Consider the following 18,922-nt stretch of genomic DNA (forward strand, 5'->3'; position numbering starts at 1 on the left):
TAGGCTTCAGATAATTAAAGTATTGTGGATGTATTGAAATTCATTAACGTAATTACGTAGTGCTTCACTACGCTGCGTGTCCCTGTTCTGCTGACTGGGAAGCCCCTAGCGCGGAGCTGCCAACGCCCGACTTAAAGACACAAATAGAGGATACGGTACGGAAAAAATGCATTTTTTATGTTATTGGGATAAAAATGTGGCTTGTGTTCAGTTTAAATATAGTCAACATTATGTATACTGTTCGTATGCGGTACGTGTATTGTAATTTCCAACGCAGATAAGTCACTTAGCACCAGCATCCGCTAAGGTTAGCTCGCAAGCTAATTGGGGAGGACAGTAGTTAGCTAGCGAAGCAAGCAAGCGGTCTGTAACATTAGACCGGCAAGTAAATAAACCTCTTGAGCCTGTGTAGCGACCGTGTTCAAATTTATTGCCGTTCTTGTGAAACGACAATAGAACATACCTTGGACATTGAGTAAAGCTAGTAGCTGGCCAAAGATTTAACTAGTTAGTAGTTAGCGGGTAGCTGGTTAACAAGCTGAATGTAAGGCATAACGAGCGCTAGGTTAATTCGTCTTTTTCAGATTGAAAGTATGATTCTGGGTTGCAGTTGTACAGCGTCACGTTTGAGTACTAAGGTTTAGATTCACAATATCAATCGGATAAACAGAAAGACGGTTAGTAAATGTAGCATTTTAACAACCGGCAGGAAATTAGGCCAGATTGAGGCCGGGGATGTGGCCGAAATGTAGCAGCTAAAGCTAATGTAGCCAGACTACCTGTACTGTAAACGGTAGCCGTCTCTTAAGAGTGATGTTAAAATGTTGTTGTTATGCAGTCACACATACAGGATGATGGTGACAATTTCTCACAATATTTGCGGTTACCTAGCTGGACATGTCATAAGTTGTGAGGACCCTGTTGGAATAGAAAGTCTAGTTTTCCATTTTGTGTCGATGTCAATAGACGAGGCTTGTGATTGATCTCTTTGACTTGAGGGCTGCGTGTGTCAAGTTTCAAATACAAAGGATTTTCCTCCTCTGCTGAAGAGAATGATTTAATCCTTTTCTCAGATGAAGTTGGCAGGAAGGTGGGACCAGTTATTGAGGAGATGTTGCTAAATGCGATATATCGCAAGTCCAGACCGCAGGGATGTTTGATTCTGTTGTTGGCAGAAGTTTTACATTTTCAACAGAAATGCACACAGTAGTAGGTCTGATCAGCTGCACAGACTGCCTGCTCATACACGGGAAATTTCATGTATGCAGCCTTATATCAGGGAGAAACTCCCACAACAAACGGAATGTCAGATGCCTTCATTGCTTTAAGCTGGCCTGCCCTCAAAGTGCTCGGTGGCCTAAAAACACAAATGCTGGATTAAGTTTGGCTGTGCTATTGCAGCTGTACCTCAGCCCTCTGTTGCTCAGCGCCAGTGGCTTTACTGCATTGTTTGGCTTCAATATAACTGTACTCCTAATGAGACGTTTCAGTTTTTTCAGTCACATGTTGTCCTATGAATGATAGGTCACATGTTTGCCCCACAGAATAGTGTTGTATGTCAGTTCATATGCTGTTGTATGGATATATCAGTGGTCATTTTACAGTAAAACAGTTTTTTCAGTAAGCAAAGTGGCTAATGTAGTCCTCCTTACAATTCCCTCAGAAAATTTACTCTTGCTCAAAAATTGGTCTAGTTGTTGTCTAAAGCTCAACTTTCCTTGATGCTGTGTTTTGGAATGTGGTAGATCCAACATAATATGGGCTATTATTAACATTGGTAATCAAAATAAGATGTAATGTGGCCTCTTTACATTAGGGTAATTCAGAATATTTGAAGGCATTTTATGAGGATGCTTATAACACTCTGAGTGATGCATCACCTTTTTAACATTTCAGACAACTGTCCAGATAGTATTGTTTCAGTAAGATGAGACTATCAGGTTTAGATAGGTAACACCCAAAGTGCATATGACAATATGAAAAATCAGACCAATAATGTGTAACACAATGTTGTACTTGAGCAGACATACTGTTCATGAAATTGCCAACCCGAATCACCCAAATTGTTTTATTTCCAGAGTTGCTGGTTGCTCACAGAATTGATTTTTTGTAATTGCAAACTTCCAATAGCACAAATTGTGATCTATTAGTTGCTTTATACCTTAATCATATTACTGTGCAATATTGTACCATAACTTCCTGGATAGGAAGCCTTTACATATCCTGTTAAGGGGATTTCAGATAGAACTTAATTTTTGTCATGTCGTTAATACAAAAATGTATTTATTTGGTGAACTGGGTTGATACTGAAATGTAAGATATAGACAAATATTGTTGGTATTGAGAGTAGTATTAGTTGTATTGCATGGTTTAATACACTGAAGAAAGATCTTAAAGGAACAAATTGAATGCTCCTTAATATAATTCTGTCGATGCCCTGCAGGAAGGTGTCCGGATGATGCACTATTTTCCAATGAATATTCCTGTAAATACAACATAATGTTCTGTCTAATACAATACCAGCCCAGTTTGCAAAGGATTTGTATGTTGAAGAATTCTATTGCATTCCATTTTGTGTCTGCAGGACCATCTACCTGTGTTCTGTGGCCTTGTTAGACTGTTCACACTGTAATATTTGGTGCCTGCAGTTTTGTCCCTTCTGCTTCTCTCAATGACACCCCCACCCCCACACAGTGGTGCAGAGCTCTGCAGTGGCTTAGCACTGACATACTGTAACTTGTGGAAGAGAAACAGGAGAATGCTGTGACTCACATAATGCATGCGCTGTGTTTTCACCAAAAGTCAAGTGAATCATTTCAGATTTTGCTTCACAATTTCCTTGAGCATAGTTTTATCTTTGGTGTGTGCAGGTGGTGCAGCCACATGACTTCTACAGATGTAAGTGTCCTTAAAGCTAGCAAGGACAGCAATTTTTGTTCAATTCTGTGCTTGTTAAGCTTTCACACCCCTGTCACAACGAACTTGTCTGTCACAGAGCAGTCCTTAAAGGTCTCATATTGGACCCCTTTCAGTAAGTTAATAGAAGTCTCACATGTCTCACAGTGTGTCTTTCAGTGTTGGAGCTTAAAATTAATATGGTTAATTTGTACATGACTTGATAATGATTGGTTTTAGCCCTGTGTCAAACTGGCTATTTTGCTCTGAAAAACAGTTTGCTGCTGCTGTCATTGTTGTCTGACAAATGAAACCACATGAAAAATATGTAAATGAGAACAGCTTCATTGGATATGGTGGCTGTATTAAAATGCAGTATATGTGAGCACAGAGTGCGGGAGAGAAGCAAACAGATGTAAAAACTGGCTGAGTTTACCTGGCTTGCACTGAACACAGTAACACAGATTGCTCTTACAGTTTCCACCATCTCTGAATATCCCTCAGCTTTACAAATTCCATACAGCTCTGCCCTGAACTAATGGTAACGTTAGCTGAACAACAGTCAAACACTAAGAGTTGTGGTGACATAGTCATTGTTAATATAAGTAATCCACCGGGTCTTTAGTTCGTCAGATGCCTGTGTTCATACTTGCCGCCAACAGCAGAACATTTGATGTGCTTTACTTGGGGCTGAGACGTTTCAGAGTTAGCCAAAGTCGCTATAGATAGTCAACTGACCTGGTGAACTGAGAGGCAGCTGCTCATTCAGAATGGTTCACTTGGAAGCAGTGGGCAAGTAAGGAAAGTGTTATAACAAATTTGAGCTAAACGGCAGACGACTATTGGTTAGTTAAATGCAAGGTGGTACCCGGGTCAAACTCTGTCTGTTTTGTAAAGGTAGTCTAGTTCGTCCAGTTTTTGTAGGAGCTTAAGGAATGACAGAAGTACACGTCTTCATATCTTAACAACTTGGGCTTTACCCACGCAAGTTTCTAACAACCACAGAACAATAAAAGTAGATTTTCACCGTATGGGAAATTAATGTTACTATATTGTTAAATCATTTTTAGTGCTTAATTACTAAATGGAAATATCTGTTGATCAACATATCTATTTCTCCACATCTGAATTGTGTCAAACAGTTCCAGGGATTCACCATCATTTTGTACTTGACTGATAACCAGCTGGTGTTCAACTTTTTAAAGTCGCGAGTGTCCCATGGCACTTGATTGTTCAACCTGGGAGTAAATAGTTCAGTCAACTAATGAATTTTACTTTTTTTTCTGTTCCAGATCTTGGATGATTAGCAAAGACTGTAAAAAACAGCTATGCAGACCATCAAGTGTGTTGTAGTTGGGGACGGTGCGGTGGGTAAAACCTGCCTGCTAATTTCTTACACCACAAACAAGTTTCCCTCTGAATATGTACCTACGGTAAGTATATCAATCTCCATGTAAATGTGATAGATATAGATAGATAGATGTATAGATAGAGTGATTACTCTCTGCTGTTTGGAACTTCTCTCATGTTGAAATATTGGCAGAGACTTCGTCATACAGAGCAGTGTGGTGCAGATTTCATTGGTCAAACAAATTAATCATGCTGTCTCATGTAGTGGTAACAATTGCAAGACACTGTGATCAAGTCAGTGTTTTCAGGTCAAAGTTTAATTAGACAGATTTCTCTTGTAGATACTTTTCTATCAAGCAGTAAAAAGAAAGAAAAAAGTTGTAACATGATTGATTTGAGTTAAGTTGCCTTACTTCACACCACACTTCCTGTGGTGTGACTATTGGGCATGCACACATTGCAGTGTCAATGCTGAAGCAATATATCATTCAGTCCTTTTTTTGCAATATTTGTCAAAACTGTGGTAATACAATGTATACATAGTTCACTACTGTATGATGAGGATTCTCACTGAATTTTGGTGTGTGTGTTGCAGGTGTTTGATAATTATGCTGTAACTGTAATGATTGGAGGAGAGCCCTACACTCTCGGATTGTTTGATACAGCAGGTATGTCCTTCTTTTGTCAGTGCCTTTCCTTTCTTTATTGTGAATTCATTGTTTCTGTCAAGTTTATTGAGCATCATACTGTTGACTGGAGTTAGAGTCCAACTACCATATGAGTTGTCTTTTCACTTTCCATTCACATGCAAAATTTTGTGAATGTAGCATTGCTGTGAGGGATGCAAATTTCGAACATTTTCTTAACAGTAGTTGGCCTTATCAATCAGTAGTTGATTCATCAGAAACACAAAATGAACTGTGTGGACATCATTCTGAGTCCATATGTAACTGCTTTGAATACAATCATGTGGTTTTCCTGACATGCATGTACTTTCTCTTAAATCTTATTAGTTATTTTGATTGGTGAAATTAATAATGGCAAATACTCAATTAACCAGTAATCGTTAACATACCTAGTTTGTGTTGGGTTTTTTTAGCCTGAGGTGTTTCCTGTGGTTTGTTGTTCTGCCTGTTTCTGCTGACAGAGATGTTGAACTTTCTCAAGTATTTCAGTGCTGGTAACTGGATAGCCATGACATGCCAATTAAACATACTTGTATGTGTTTTCTCCAGGTCAGGAAGATTACGACAGGTTGCGACCTCTGAGTTATCCTCAAACAGATGTCTTCCTTGTCTGTTTCTCCGTCGTGTCCCCATCCTCCTTTGAAAATGTCAAAGAAAAGGTGGGTTTAGTATTTTCATTTATTTTAACAGCTGTTCTTTTTGACGCACAGTTCTTAAATTTGTATGCTTTGTTTTGATTTAGATTTTTTTTATTGTCTGAACAAATGAAAACAACTTTACGCTCTTGTGTCAAAGTTTATTGACTGTTATGTTTGTACATCCAGTGGGTTCCAGAAATTACCCACCACTGTCCAAAGACGCCCTTCCTTCTAGTTGGGACTCAGATTGACTTGCGGGACGACCCTTCCACTATAGAGAAACTGGCTAAGAACAAGCAAAAGCCCATCACTCCGGAGACGGCTGAGAAGCTGGCAAGAGACCTCAAGGCTGTGAAATATGTGGAGTGCTCAGCCCTCACGCAGGTAATATAAATAAGTAAATATATTAGATTTACAGTCTCACATTCTGCACCTTCTTGAACACATGTATGATTTACACCTCAATGGCAAGAACTCAGAAAGTGGAGGAAAGAGGAACATATCCCTTTCCCCTCTGCTATGTGCACAATATCGAAAATGAGTTTTGTTTGCATGCTGGTTTCTTTTTGTTGAAATTTTTGTCTTGCGAGGTCAGAGTTGTTTCTCATAAGTAAATATCAGATATTTTTCATATGATTTTCTCCTTATAGTAAGCAGTCTACCCTTGGCTGGTTTGTTAAGTAGCTGTCACTGCCTTTAACCTGTTCACACAGTGAAATTGATCTATAAGTCTTTGTAAAATACTTGGTTCGAGTATTTTGACGATGTAGTGCCTTGCTAGTTGGTGAAGTGCTGTAGTTAAAATGAAATTATAACTTCATTTTATCCAAAATGAGCCATGTCTCTGGTAGCATGTTTTGGTTGTTTTCCACTCCCAAGTCCTTCTTTGTTCATTGATTCAACCCCTGAAAAATCATATATGTATAAAAGTTATCAATTTAGAAGTTTTTTTCCATTAAAAATAATCCCTTCTTGCCTCAAAATGGGTGAGATGCAACTCTCCCTTCACCACTCACTGCAGCTCGATCACACCAGCTCACCCACATTTCTGTTCAACCACTGTGAAGCTATTCTTAGCTGCTGTGACAAATTGTATTATTAGAGTAATTCTACCATACTTGCTTGAACAAGAAACCAAATCTGAAGAAGTATAATGGCACTGAAAGCAACCCTGTACATGAACAGTGTTCGTTCCTTAGTTTTGTTACGCATGAAACCCTGGAAGTTTGGATCTGTGGTTTAGAGACTTTCATCAGTATGCTTCGACATCAAGGGAGAAATGCTTTATGTATTAACAGTGAAATAACGAACAGTCTTCAGAGATTTACAGACGGTAAATAAGGCCTTATTCAGCTCTACATTTAAAAGGGATTCGGTGTATAGACCCAAGAACTGGAGTAATGGGTCCTTTCTTTGGTGTTTGTCAGTATTATAGCAGCTGCATTTTGAATGAGTTGTAAATGTCTCATGGTCTTATCAGGGAGGCCAGGCTGGTTTCCATTACAGTAGTCCACTCTACAGGCAATACAAACATGCATGGGTTTTTCTAAATTTAGTGCAGACACAAAGTTTCTCAGTTTGGCTATGTTTTCCAGATGGCAGAATGAGAATTTAGTTACAGTTTTTTGACCTAGCTACTAGTTAGCTAGTACCCAGGACACAATGTCAGCACTGAGCACCAGCCCTGCTTCCTAATTGCCAAATAAAATTTTTTTTTAGCCTTGTCTATATTGAGTTAAAGAAAGTTTTATTGCATTGCTGTATGTCCATAGTAAATTGGTGAGTGTTAGATTGATCTGGATGTCTCAACTAGGATAAGCTACCCTAAAGTTTTGGAAAATATGAATAAAAGGGTAGCATGTCCAGACTGAAGAGAAGTTGCTCAGGAATCGATCCTTGTGGCACTACTTTCAAATTCATAATTACTAATGCTTAGAACATAAAGTGTGATCTCAACCACCCACAAAACATTTCTGAGAGCCCAATCCAATTTTTCAATCTCTCTAGGAGTAGGTCATAATCCCCTGTTTCAAATGCTGTACTGAGATTTAATGATATCAAAACTGTCCAAATCTTTGTTCTTGATTATGTCATTTATAACATTTACGATCTTTATAATGCTCACTATTGGACATGGCACCTTAGTATTGAGTGTTGGACTGTCTAATTAATAAATCAGTGATCTGCTCAATGAAAACCTGAGTATTTGTACTGCCATTGATGCTTTGCTGTAAACTCTGGAAAAGGCAGCAAGCAGAGGGAACAGTAATCAGAGGACAACAGGGGAGTTAGTTGTCATTCAGACAGAAAACAATGGTGTTGATGGAGCTGAGGTGTAGCGCTCCACCCCCCGGCTTCCTCCTTCCTACTCCCCCTCTCTCCCTGGCACAATGGTTGCATACCTGCTGATGTCATTTCCTGTTTCCTGTCTCTCAGCACTCAGCCCCTGCCTCACTTCCAGCTCCCCCGTTAAATGCCTGCCTTCTCTGTAGAGTCCGTCGCTACACTGCTGCATTGACTCTTTAGCTTTGTGCCATGCATCATCTTTACATGTTCAACCTTTAAACCATCTCTGTTTTTCACACAGCAACTTTCCTCCTTGTTCTGCCATGTTCCTCTTATCCTCCTCCCCATCTCTCTATTTCCATGTTCGCTGTGCTAATCGTACTGTTGTTCTCTTCCCTCTCCTGTTGTTGTAGCGAGGGCTGAAGAATGTATTTGACGAAGCTATCCTAGCTGCCCTAGAGCCACCCGAGACGCAAAGAAAGAGGAAATGCTGTATATTTTAAACTGTGTACCACTCTTCCTCCTTTGATTGCTATTATTCTCTCCATTTTTCATTCCCTTTCCTATCTCTCTTTCTTCCCTCTCCTTCCTTCATTATTCCTCTTTACATTTGCTGCTTTAGAAATCTCATCAATTTCAATTTTAGTCATCTAAACTAAGCATTCTGTCAGTCAGCTCTGCATTGAGAGTGCATTTCAGCTAGTCTTTGGTCTGTGGCCTGATTTAATGAATCAAGGCCTTTCTGCACTTACACTTGTTGCCTTCTCTAAATTGATTTGGTTGGTGTGGTAACATAACTTCATCCTTTACCTCTTAAGTGGTTTATTACCATAGATCTTGCATTCCACCACTGTCTCAGTTTTGCTGCTTTGGCCCCATGCTCATTAGTGTGGCCCTCGACTGACAGTAGAGTTAAATCTTACCGAGATTGTAGGATATTTTTGCAACATAGCCATTGTTTAAGTTAGTCTGTCCCCTTTTCCCATTACAGTTGAAGGAAAATTCCAGTTTATTTCAACCCAGTTTGTTTCCTATTAATGTGGCTGTTGCAGCTCTGTGGGTCATGTCAGCTTTGCACTCTTCTTCTGCTCCCTGCAGCTTTCCAAAAACACTGATTTTTACAGGAGTTGTTTAAAACTTTATTTGGATCTCAGTAAGCACAGAAATTATTGACCTGTAATGGCTGGTTTGCTTTTTGCTTTATCTTTCAAAGACCAAACGGTAAGTTACGTTTAAAGGTATTCATGTAAATCATCTTTTTGGATAACAAAACAAAACAAGCAGCATGCACACAGTGTTTATGCAAGCCCTTGTTTTTTTCTAGTCTCTACAAGGAGGTGGGGTGTGAAAAGTTTGCACGACCACTAGAGCTGCAATAGCCCCATGCATGAAAGAATACGGCAGGTTGCAATTCTCCTTTAATGTGGAGAGCGATAGCTTTACAGGCTGAGATTGATCTCGACAATAAACAGTACTTCCATTTCTAATGTTCATGTATTTTTTGTACTTCTACAGTAGATGCCCAATTTAATAAAACTTAAAGGCTGACTATGGTTATATTTAGGGCTTGTAAGTACTCAAGTCATATATAGGTAATGTTTGGCCTTTTTAGACTTAAAATTTGTAACATAAATTTGTTTAAGTGATGGCATTGGTCAGTTTTACAGTCATTTTTTTCTCACACCCTTTTTAAGACTGGAGCTGCAACAAATAATTAGTGGTCACCTGTTAGATTAATCGACGACTGTTTTGATGATCAATTAGGAAAAAATTCAAAATTTTCTGACTGCAGCTTCTTAAGTGCGAATATTTACTGTTCTGTGACCATGAACTGAATGATCGTGGACAAAAGGAGACATTTAAGCGTCTTACCTTTTTCAGCATTTTCTGATATTTTAGTGACCAAACTACAGATCAGTTTATCTGTGTAATCAACAGATTATTTGATGATGATGACTTCACATAACTCAGATTTTGTCATTTATCCGTGCTTATCCGTTAGTCTGATGGCGTGAAATTCGACTCGTACTGTGTTGAAAGACACAGAAATGGTACTAAATCCGACCTAGTAAAATTAGTCGTCACTTGACCAGAAAAGTAACTAGACTTCAAACATGAGGCTGACAAGTTAAGATGCCATCAGATTAACAGAAAGGAGAGTACATCTGTCAGGGGCTTTAGACAACAGAACCACCAGATAGTTTTCCTGTATGCTGCAATAATGGTACTAATTGATTTGGTTTATAGCTAACCCATTCTTGATTTTCATTCAGAAAAATGTTTCATGACTCTTTTGGCCCAACTTTCCCTATATATGACATTAATGTGCCATTGCCTGTGGTGCATTTTGTTCTATTTTGAAAGTCCAGATAATAAAAGCTATAACTGTGTGAATTTACTTGTGAAATGAATTAATAAAGGACAAATGAACTTGCTCTCATCTATGGCTCCCTTCTTTTATCAGTGCTTTGTTAGAGAATAATTAAGTATGGTTAGATGGCTGACTTAAGCAACACAGAGGGGATTACTGGTTTACTGCATAGTGCAGCACTGTGGCACAGCAGCTGTGGTTGCTTCACATGACTGAGCTCATGGTGTAAGCAGCTCTGCTCAGGAGAAAATACAAAGACAGATTCATCTCCTAGTTTGAGCACAGTGCTAGCTTGTGGTGATGTTTGTTTTTATTTTAAAACGTGTCACATATGTGTTGAATCTGTATGTCTGCTTTTAATTTTGAAGGACAAAGTCAAGAATAGACGAGGAGGTGTGGGGGTCAGGGGTTGTGTTCTGTTTTTCCTCCACTTATTTGACTTGCCTTTGATTTCAGCAGCCACTTTGCACTCAAACATGCATGTGATTTATGTTGTAGACACTTTATCCCCATTCTTGTTCACACAACTAACTGAAACAACCACATAACATTACGTTGAGTTTTTTTTGTACATCTGATTTAAACACCTTGAAATTATTTGCAAATTAAATAATATTGTTTGTTGTGCCCAACAGCTCTTACATCCATAAGTCTTTATTTCACCCCTCTAAATGCCCTTTAAAATATTATTTTTGCTCAGTTTAATGCACTTAAACTTACTTTGTTTCCCTGCAACCTTTTTTCTTTTATTTGACCTGTGTGTGTTTGCACAGCTCCCTCATTGTGTTTGTATGTTTGTGTTCACAGAAAGGCCTAAAGAATGTGTTTGATGAGGCGATATTGGCTGCATTGGAGCCCCCAGAGCCCAAGAAGAAACGCAGATGTGTGCTGCTATGAGAGGCTCCTTTTCAAAGCGCAAACACACATACACACACCTTAAATACATACACCCCCTGTCCCCCAACCCCCATCCAGCCACCTGCCCCCCACACCCCCTTCCCTTGCTCTGCTAAGGCTGATTGACAGCATTGTCGTCCACAGGGAAGACTAGAAAGAAACCAGCCTACCAAGTTTCAGATAACTCTCTGCAATAATACGAAGCTTCACCCTTAAGTTTGAGTTTGGGACAGAAGATGAACCTAACCTGGCCGACAGGCTGCTGTGGGCTCTGGGCAGGGCAGCGGATCCAGATACCAAGCTTACACCAAGTAGAAATTATACTGTCAAGCTTAAAAGTAGCTTGATTTTAATTCAGTCAGTGTTTGTTTAGTTATCTTAAGCCAATGTAAGGGTTTCGTGGATACAAGCCCCGCCCCAGTCCCTCCCCCTGCCACCTGATTGGTGGCTGCTCGTGCTGCTGCTCCTGTCGCCTCTGTTGACGAGCACACTCATTGCCCCAACCCCCTACGGTCTTTCTCAACACTACCACAAGAAAATGCTAATGAAGTAGTGCTGTCTTGTTTTTGTTTGCCAACAAACCCCTTCCTCCTCAAACACATGACAAGTCTGAGATATTTATTCCATGTTCCAAATCGGCGCACTCTTAACCACTAAGGACACTGTGTGGGTCTGACTGGGTTCATTCAGTAATTCGGAGCAATACAGCTGAAGTTCCACAGAGCTCTTTGAGCAGATTGAATTGGTAAATATTGCCATCTCGTATGCAGTCCACTTAATGCAGACTTCCACAGTGCAGAGTTGCAGTCAATTTGGAGTGTGGTAACCACTTGAAGAGCTAAAGGCATCCGGTAGTAAGGGGTCTGCTTGTCGACCACAGGAATTGGCCTTTTAGATACAGGGAACTTAAACAGTGTTAGCAGAACAAGCGGTGAGTTCTTCATGCGTTGCCAGGGACCAAGGGAGGCTGAAGCAGAATACAGTTTTAACTTTGTCATCACCTTACTCTTAGAACGGGTACAGCAGACACATCAATGTTAAACAGACTCTTCTTGGCTGGAGTTTCATTTTTAGACAGTTGAACAGTGAACTTTTAATTTCCACCAGATTTCTGTGCCAGGTCAGAATTTGGTGCCTTCCTGTACTGTTGTGTCCAGGCTGAATGTCTGTTGTCCCCATTCAAACTGCATGGTGCTGCGTGTAGCTGAGCCTTGGTCTCTGTTCTAAATGATAGGTTTAACAGATGTAATTATAATGTAAGCTGGCACACAATGTTGATGTAGGCTCCAGGTGTTTTTACCAAAATCTTTTTTTTCTTCATTATTTCTGTTTGTGCTGTTTTATTTTTTAATTTTATATATATAAATATATATAAAAAAAGGTTACTTTCACTCCTTTTACATTTAGGGGTCGGAACTCATCTGAACTCTTACCTGCCAGTTTATACCAAGAAAACCTCTGATTGGTTTAGTTGAAAATAAAAACAACCTCCAATGGCAGAGAGACTGTTTAGTAAAGATTATTTGTGATTGGTTGGTTCTCGTTTTTCTTTACTGGTGGCTTAGAGTTGGGTTGATGTCCAACCCAAGTCAGTATGATTATTATAACCTGTTGTTTTCTGTTTTTTGTTTTTGTTTTTTTTTGGTGCAAACCAGATGCTTTGTCTAAAGTCTTTGTTCTTTGTATATGCATTCTTTTCAAAAATATTAAACTTATACCTTAATTGCCTTTACCACTTTTGCCTTGCCATTAATTTACTTTTGCTGTGACCGCTAAATGGCAGAAAAAACTGCTTCTCACCAACCTAAATGCTTTCAAAACTGCAAAGTAAGCCTTTTTTCTCTGTCAGAACACCTCAGAAAACCAAAGGTAAAACCAGGATTAATGGTGGACCTAAAAGTTAAGGTGGCTTACATGCCATCTATATGTGTTTTCTTTTTTTATAGCAGGTAATATGTGTGACTGACTTCGTCTTGTTGTCAGGCTGTATTCAGTTTATGCTTCAAGTGTTTGGGGCATTACATTTGAATGAGGCTGTTGTGGTGCGTTCAGCCAGCAGGAGGTGCTCTCTACTCAGACATCACCCCAGTTTTTGGTGCCCTTCAGTGGAAGCTGATAGACGGAAATGATCCTGAACTGTGGTACCGCACACCAGCCATTGAGGTGTTTTTTCCTGCTGTATAAACTCCACACTGTTAAAGTGTCTGTGCACATGGTGTGATTGAAGATGGAAACCCAATCATTTTAAAAGAACAAAAAATTAAATTGACACCCCCCCCAAAAAAAAATTCTTTCATTTTAAAAAGATGAACAACATATTAAATGTGTGAAAAATAATAGATGCTTCAAGGGTGACACCATGGAGGCAAAATCATATTAATAATGCAGACGTCCATAAAGGCAGAAAGTGTGAATATATGGACTGAAAATGTATGAAGTAATCCAGCACCCCGTTCTTTATGTGTTAATAAGAGATTGGAATGTTAACCTCAAAGCTTATAACAGTATGATATGGAAAATCTTAAAATCACCCTAAAACACAAAGGCAACCAGTGTACCGAGACAAACATGAGTGATGTGATCATAGCCTGGTGTTGATCAATTATGGATAATTTGGCAATAAATATGGTCAGGTCTTCCTCTTAGTTAAAATTGTGAGCAAACACAATACATAAACTAATGACACTCAAATCATTTAATTGTTTTTGTCCATTCTAAATAATACATTAGAAACCCTGAAGCCAACTGAATCCACTAAAGCTACAGTCAAACATTTTATCTGAACTGAAACATGACTCACAAAGAGATCTCAGGACACTTACCATCAAGAATTGCTGATTTGCATGAAGCTCAGAGGAGTTACTAAACAGCCTCAAATGCTCAAATAAATGCAGATGATTTAGTTCTGAGATTTCCTTCCCTACACATGGGGGAGCCCACTAAGATGACCCTAAAAACCACAAGACAGAAATCTCAATTAGTAAAAAACAACAAAAGGCCAGAGTAACAGGCTTAAAGGAATTCTATCATAGTTCATTGGAAAGGTACGCTGTTTATCACTGGACATCACAGAAGAACCTGCTGCTCTCCTGAAAAAACAACTTATCTTTGCACTGGATGTTTTCCAAAACTTACGGTGACACCACAGTTCTTGTGAACAAATGTTTTGTGGACTGACAAAAACTAAGATTGGTTCCCTTATCTAAGAAAATGTACCATTATGTGTAACGTATATACCAACGTGAAATCCTCATCCCCAAGTTTATCAAGGTATCTTTCAGGAAAATGTCAAGGTGGTGTTTTACCAGCCAATAACCAGTGGAAGTTGGGTGATGCAGCAAAGAGTGACTCTAAAAATCTAAGTAAATATGCAATAGAGTGACTTCTCAAGAAAGAAAATTCACATTCCGAAGTAGCAAAGTCAGAGCCCAGACCTGAACACAACAGGGACATCTTGGAATGGCCTTAGGTCTTGTTAACACCTGGCTTCAAAGTGCATCTCCGCTTGGGATTAGATCTCACTTTTCTGCTGTATATACAAATAAACATGTAATTTTTCCTATTGGCAAAGAAAGAATCTGTTGTTCAGTCGGTAGTTCCTCAGACATTTGAGTGCACGCTGCTAAAAATGTGCTGCCAAGGGATATTTGCCCAGTTATTAAATCTAAAGATTCAATATCTCTAACAGCACTGGGATTGCTGTTTTATTAGCTCGAACATATTGAGTCTGTACTTAGATGAAGAGCAGAGCCCATTTTATGACTAATTAATGCAGAGCTTTATGGAAGTGCAATATTTAACTGAATTAAAACTTGTAGACATTGTAGCCCTCCTAGTTTGCCCATCAGTCCTCTAATTGAGACACTTACCACAAAATCACAACTCCTGGCCATATTTTAAACTTTGCTGCACCTTCATGACTGATCGTTTGTTTTCAGTCGAATAAGGCACTCGTTTTACATTTCTCTCTCTCTCTGCTGTAATGTTTGTGTTGAGAGATCCGTATCATTTTCTCAGAGCACACACAGATGTCCAGGAATTCCTCAGATGGCAGCAAATGAGGGTAATATCCCAGGTTTGGTGACCTGGATCATCTGCTGCAGACGGTTGGGAGGGATGTTGCGCTGCACCTCCTCCACCCTCATCCACCCCTGTGAGGCGTTCACACATTCCCTGCGTTTCTGGAGTGCTGTCTGTCAGCGCTTTCTTCTGCTAAAGAGATGCTGACAGCCATTAATTATCATGCAGGCTGAACGGAGGGCATTCCTCTCTGCTGAAATATTGGTGTTAACGCACTCACACACTCTCACAGATGTTCTACAGCCCTCTGCATCCACACACACATGCAGAGAGACACCACCTGGCTTCCATTGGTCTTCATCATGTTTGACAAATGAGTCTAAATGTTTTGTCCCCTTCAGTACCCCAGTCACAGTCGAGCCTGCGACGAGCAGCCAGAGGTGGGAATGTAATGACCGGGCAACGCACTGTGACACTTGAGAAAAGTGAAAAACACACTCAAGAACGCGTCCAATGCTAGCGGGGAGCTCTGTGTGCTGCACCCACTTTTATGAGACGATTTTATGATGATCTGCACAGATACTGACTTGTGATGAGAAGCACGCTGAGGATTTTTAGCAGTTTATCGGAACTCGGCAGTAAATCAATGTTCAGGCATCTCAGATAGAGTCTGAAGGCTGGTCTACTTGTGCGTGTGTGTGTGTGTGTGTGTGTGTGTGTGTGTGTGTGTGTGTGTGTGCGTGTGTGTGTGTGTGTGTGTGTGTGTGAAGTCAATCTCCACTGCTGGCTGAAGCTATAGGATGTAGCCTGCTTAGCCATGCTGGTACTGAACCTCGGACAGTTTCTATTGTTCTCATATGGAACATAATGTGGTTTCCATGTAATTGTTGGCTGTGGCGTAGAGATGCAGTTTTGGCCCAGTCCGCCTGGTTTAGCTGCTTTCCAGCAGACAGGAGGACATGCTGGGGTAAGAGAAAAACAATTGAAGGCCATCTTCATTTTTTAACTCAGCCATATTGATGTAAAAGGTGCCCTTCATCCATCATAGTGTGGGTTAAAGTTATACAAAACAGTCTGTGTAGTTAGTTTAATAGTTAGTGAAGTGAATGAGGATATTCTCATCCTCCTTTAATGTCAGAAACTTTGATGCAAACTGTCCTGCAGGTCCATCGATTTTGGGAGAAATCTCAAGACATGATATTTAAATGTCTCAGTACTGCATTCTGTTTTTTTTACTTTCTCCTTGCTGTGCTGAGAGTTCTGCCAGTGGACTCTCCCCTCAAAGCTGTCCAGAGAGGGGCAGTGGCCCTGGCTGGCCTTTCAAGAAGTTAGTAATCTGGAAATCACCTGGATCTCTTAATGTCTCAGAAGGAGAGCAGACACTCAGTCGGGGACAAATTTTACCTTATTGTTAAGACTTGGGACCATTGCAAAGGTTACATTTCTGTACGAAAAGAAAGAAAAAGAGAAAGTAGGAGAATAGATGTAAAAGGAAGGAAAGAGTCCCAGTTTCCCCCTCCCGTGGCTTGCTTCCCATTCTTTTGTATGTTTCTTGTTTTGTTTTTGTTTGTATATATGTACTGTATATATGGGATCTGGTGGAGCCTCTCTCCTAGTTTGGGAGCCACAGCACCTAATGCTTCTATTACAACTGGGACCACCTTGGCCTTTACCTTCCACATCTGTTCCAGTTGCTGCTCCAGCCCCTGGCACTTCTACATCTTCTCATGCTCCTTGTTCCTGATGTTACTGTTCTGATCCTTGTTGACCACCACTATGTCAGGTTGGTTGGTTTGCAATCACCTGCTTGTCAGTCTGGAACTCAAAGTCCCACATGATCTTTGCTTGGTTGTTCTCAACTACTTTCCATGGTGGGAACTTCTAGTCCGTACTCAGCACTGATGCTCCTGTACACCATTCCAGACACTTGGTTGTGTCTCTCCATGTACGCTGTCCCAGCTTTCATCTTGCATCCTTCTACTATCTGCTGGATTGTCTTTGCAGTCTGCACCTGGAGTCCTGTCTGCTGTGGTAGACCTAACCCTCTATGGATCTGTTGCTCAGGCCTTGTTCTTGTGCTACCATTATCAGAGCCATCCTTCTGACAGTCAAGAGTGTCGCATCTTATCATCAGCGGTGTCTATCTCTCCCTGTGGCCAGCTCTCTATTCCAGCTGGTAAAGCATACTTGTTGATGGCTTGGGTCTATTTCCTCTTATTGACCTGGTTTCTCAGCACCCTCTAGAGGTATTTGGTGGTGACTGACCTCCTTGCGTCCTCATGATGACTCCCAATGGCCTGAGGAATACCCTCAGTCCTGATCATCTTCCATCTTTCCCTTTCCCTTTTTCATCTTCCTCCAATTCTATATCTGTTTCTGCACCCACTCTTTGAGATGCAGTGGGAGGCAGAGCATTGCGTCGGAAGATGCCACACTCGATGTGACTTGTGTGATGGCCTTGGAGTTGGCTACCAGTGTTGTTTTCCACAGCTGCACTAAGTTCTTGATGAATATTATCAATGTCCTGTTAGTCTTGTTTAGTGCTGATATGATTAGAATACAGATTTGTCTGTTTGTCCATGTGTTGCAAATTCAGGTTTTATCCTTCGTATTACAACAGCGCAAACTGAGAAGTTAGACTCATTGTTGATTTGTATACATCACTTTTTAGTGTTGTGATTGTGTTGCTGCTGTTACAAAGATGTTTACCTTAAGATGAAGAACCAAGCATGTATGGCTTTTTTCCCATTTCCATTTGTGTATGAGTATCCCACGGCAACCTGAAGAAGCCGTGTGGCTGTGATTGGAGTGTGTGTCTGACAGCAGGACAGTCATCAAGTGAGGGTTCCTCTGGTCACTGCAAGGATTATTTTGACACGGCAGGTTGCTGTTAGCTAATAGATACATGTAACACACACACTTTCTACTCTCTTTCACCCGCATGCACAGGCAGCTTTGTGTGTGTGTGTGTGTGTGTGTGTGTGTGTGTGTGTGTGTGTGTGTGTGTGTGTGTGTGTGTGTGTGTGTGTGTGTGTGTGTGTGTGTTCAGTGTCCAGGTGTTAAGAGAAAGTTCTTTGCAGTTCAACTGATGACAGACGTGCAGCTATAAACGCACACATGAAGCTGCGGCAGCTAAAGCCCCCATCAACAGCCTCATCCACCGCCTGTGTGTGTGAGAAGTTGTCACTTTCACTACTTCTGAATGTTCCTCCATCTCTTTCCGATTCGTCCTTATCTGATCGATCCACACCGGGATAAACTAGCATCTGGAAGGTCTCAAGTAAGTGTTTGGAATTCACTACAATCTAAAGGTGAGACAAATTTGTTTGGACAGATGTGAAAAACAGCTTTGGTTGAGTTTCACTGTAATATGTCATAGAAGTAAAGGTCTGAGGTTTGGTCTCAAATCTTCATGATGCACGGACATTCATTTAAAAAAAAACTGTAGGAACTGTATCATGAGATCCTACCCAACCAAGATTCAGTAGAAATAGGGTACCAGGTTAGGTCTTGGTTGCTCAGAACTGAGTGGACATGTGAAGACAGATTTTGCTAGTTATGCTTCCTCGTCAAGGTCGATATACTCTGTGTCAGGGGTGAATTACTGTCTCAAGAAAAGATATTTAAGTAGCTCGAGGTCTTGTTCATACAGATCTAGGAAATGGAGCATGAGATGGACAGTCGACTTGGTGTAGCATCATCACTAAAGTATTCATTGTCACGGATAAAGAGGGATCTGGGTAAAACTCTTGATTTAGTAGTTAGTCTACATTTCAAAC

The 18,922-nt window shown here is 40.4% G+C and overlaps 1 protein-coding gene across 2 annotated transcripts; it reads left to right on the forward strand.

The window, feature by feature from the left end:
* The first annotated feature begins 18 nt into the window (after positions 1–18).
* Positions 19–12,855, forward strand: LOC111573839 (cell division control protein 42 homolog). Of its 2 annotated transcripts, none has more exons than XM_023278180.3 (6): positions 19–155; positions 4,188–4,328; positions 4,841–4,913; positions 5,481–5,590; positions 5,756–5,953; positions 8,269–10,290. In XM_023278180.3, exons 2-6 carry the CDS (start codon positions 4,224–4,226, stop codon positions 8,356–8,358), a joined length of 576 nt encoding a protein of 191 aa, XP_023133948.1. In that variant the 5' UTR covers positions 19–155; positions 4,188–4,223; the 3' UTR covers positions 8,359–10,290. The 2 variants fall into 2 exon arrangements, with proteins under 2 accessions (XP_023133948.1, XP_023133947.1); XM_023278179.3 differs by lacking the exon at positions 8,269–10,290 and adding an exon at positions 11,034–12,855 and having other exon boundaries at positions 20–155.
* Positions 12,856–18,922: the final 6,067 nt, after the last annotated feature.

This window comes from Amphiprion ocellaris, chromosome 5 (genome assembly GCF_022539595.1).
Source record: "Amphiprion ocellaris isolate individual 3 ecotype Okinawa chromosome 5, ASM2253959v1, whole genome shotgun sequence".
Classification (NCBI taxonomy): domain Eukaryota; kingdom Metazoa; phylum Chordata; class Actinopteri; family Pomacentridae; genus Amphiprion; species Amphiprion ocellaris.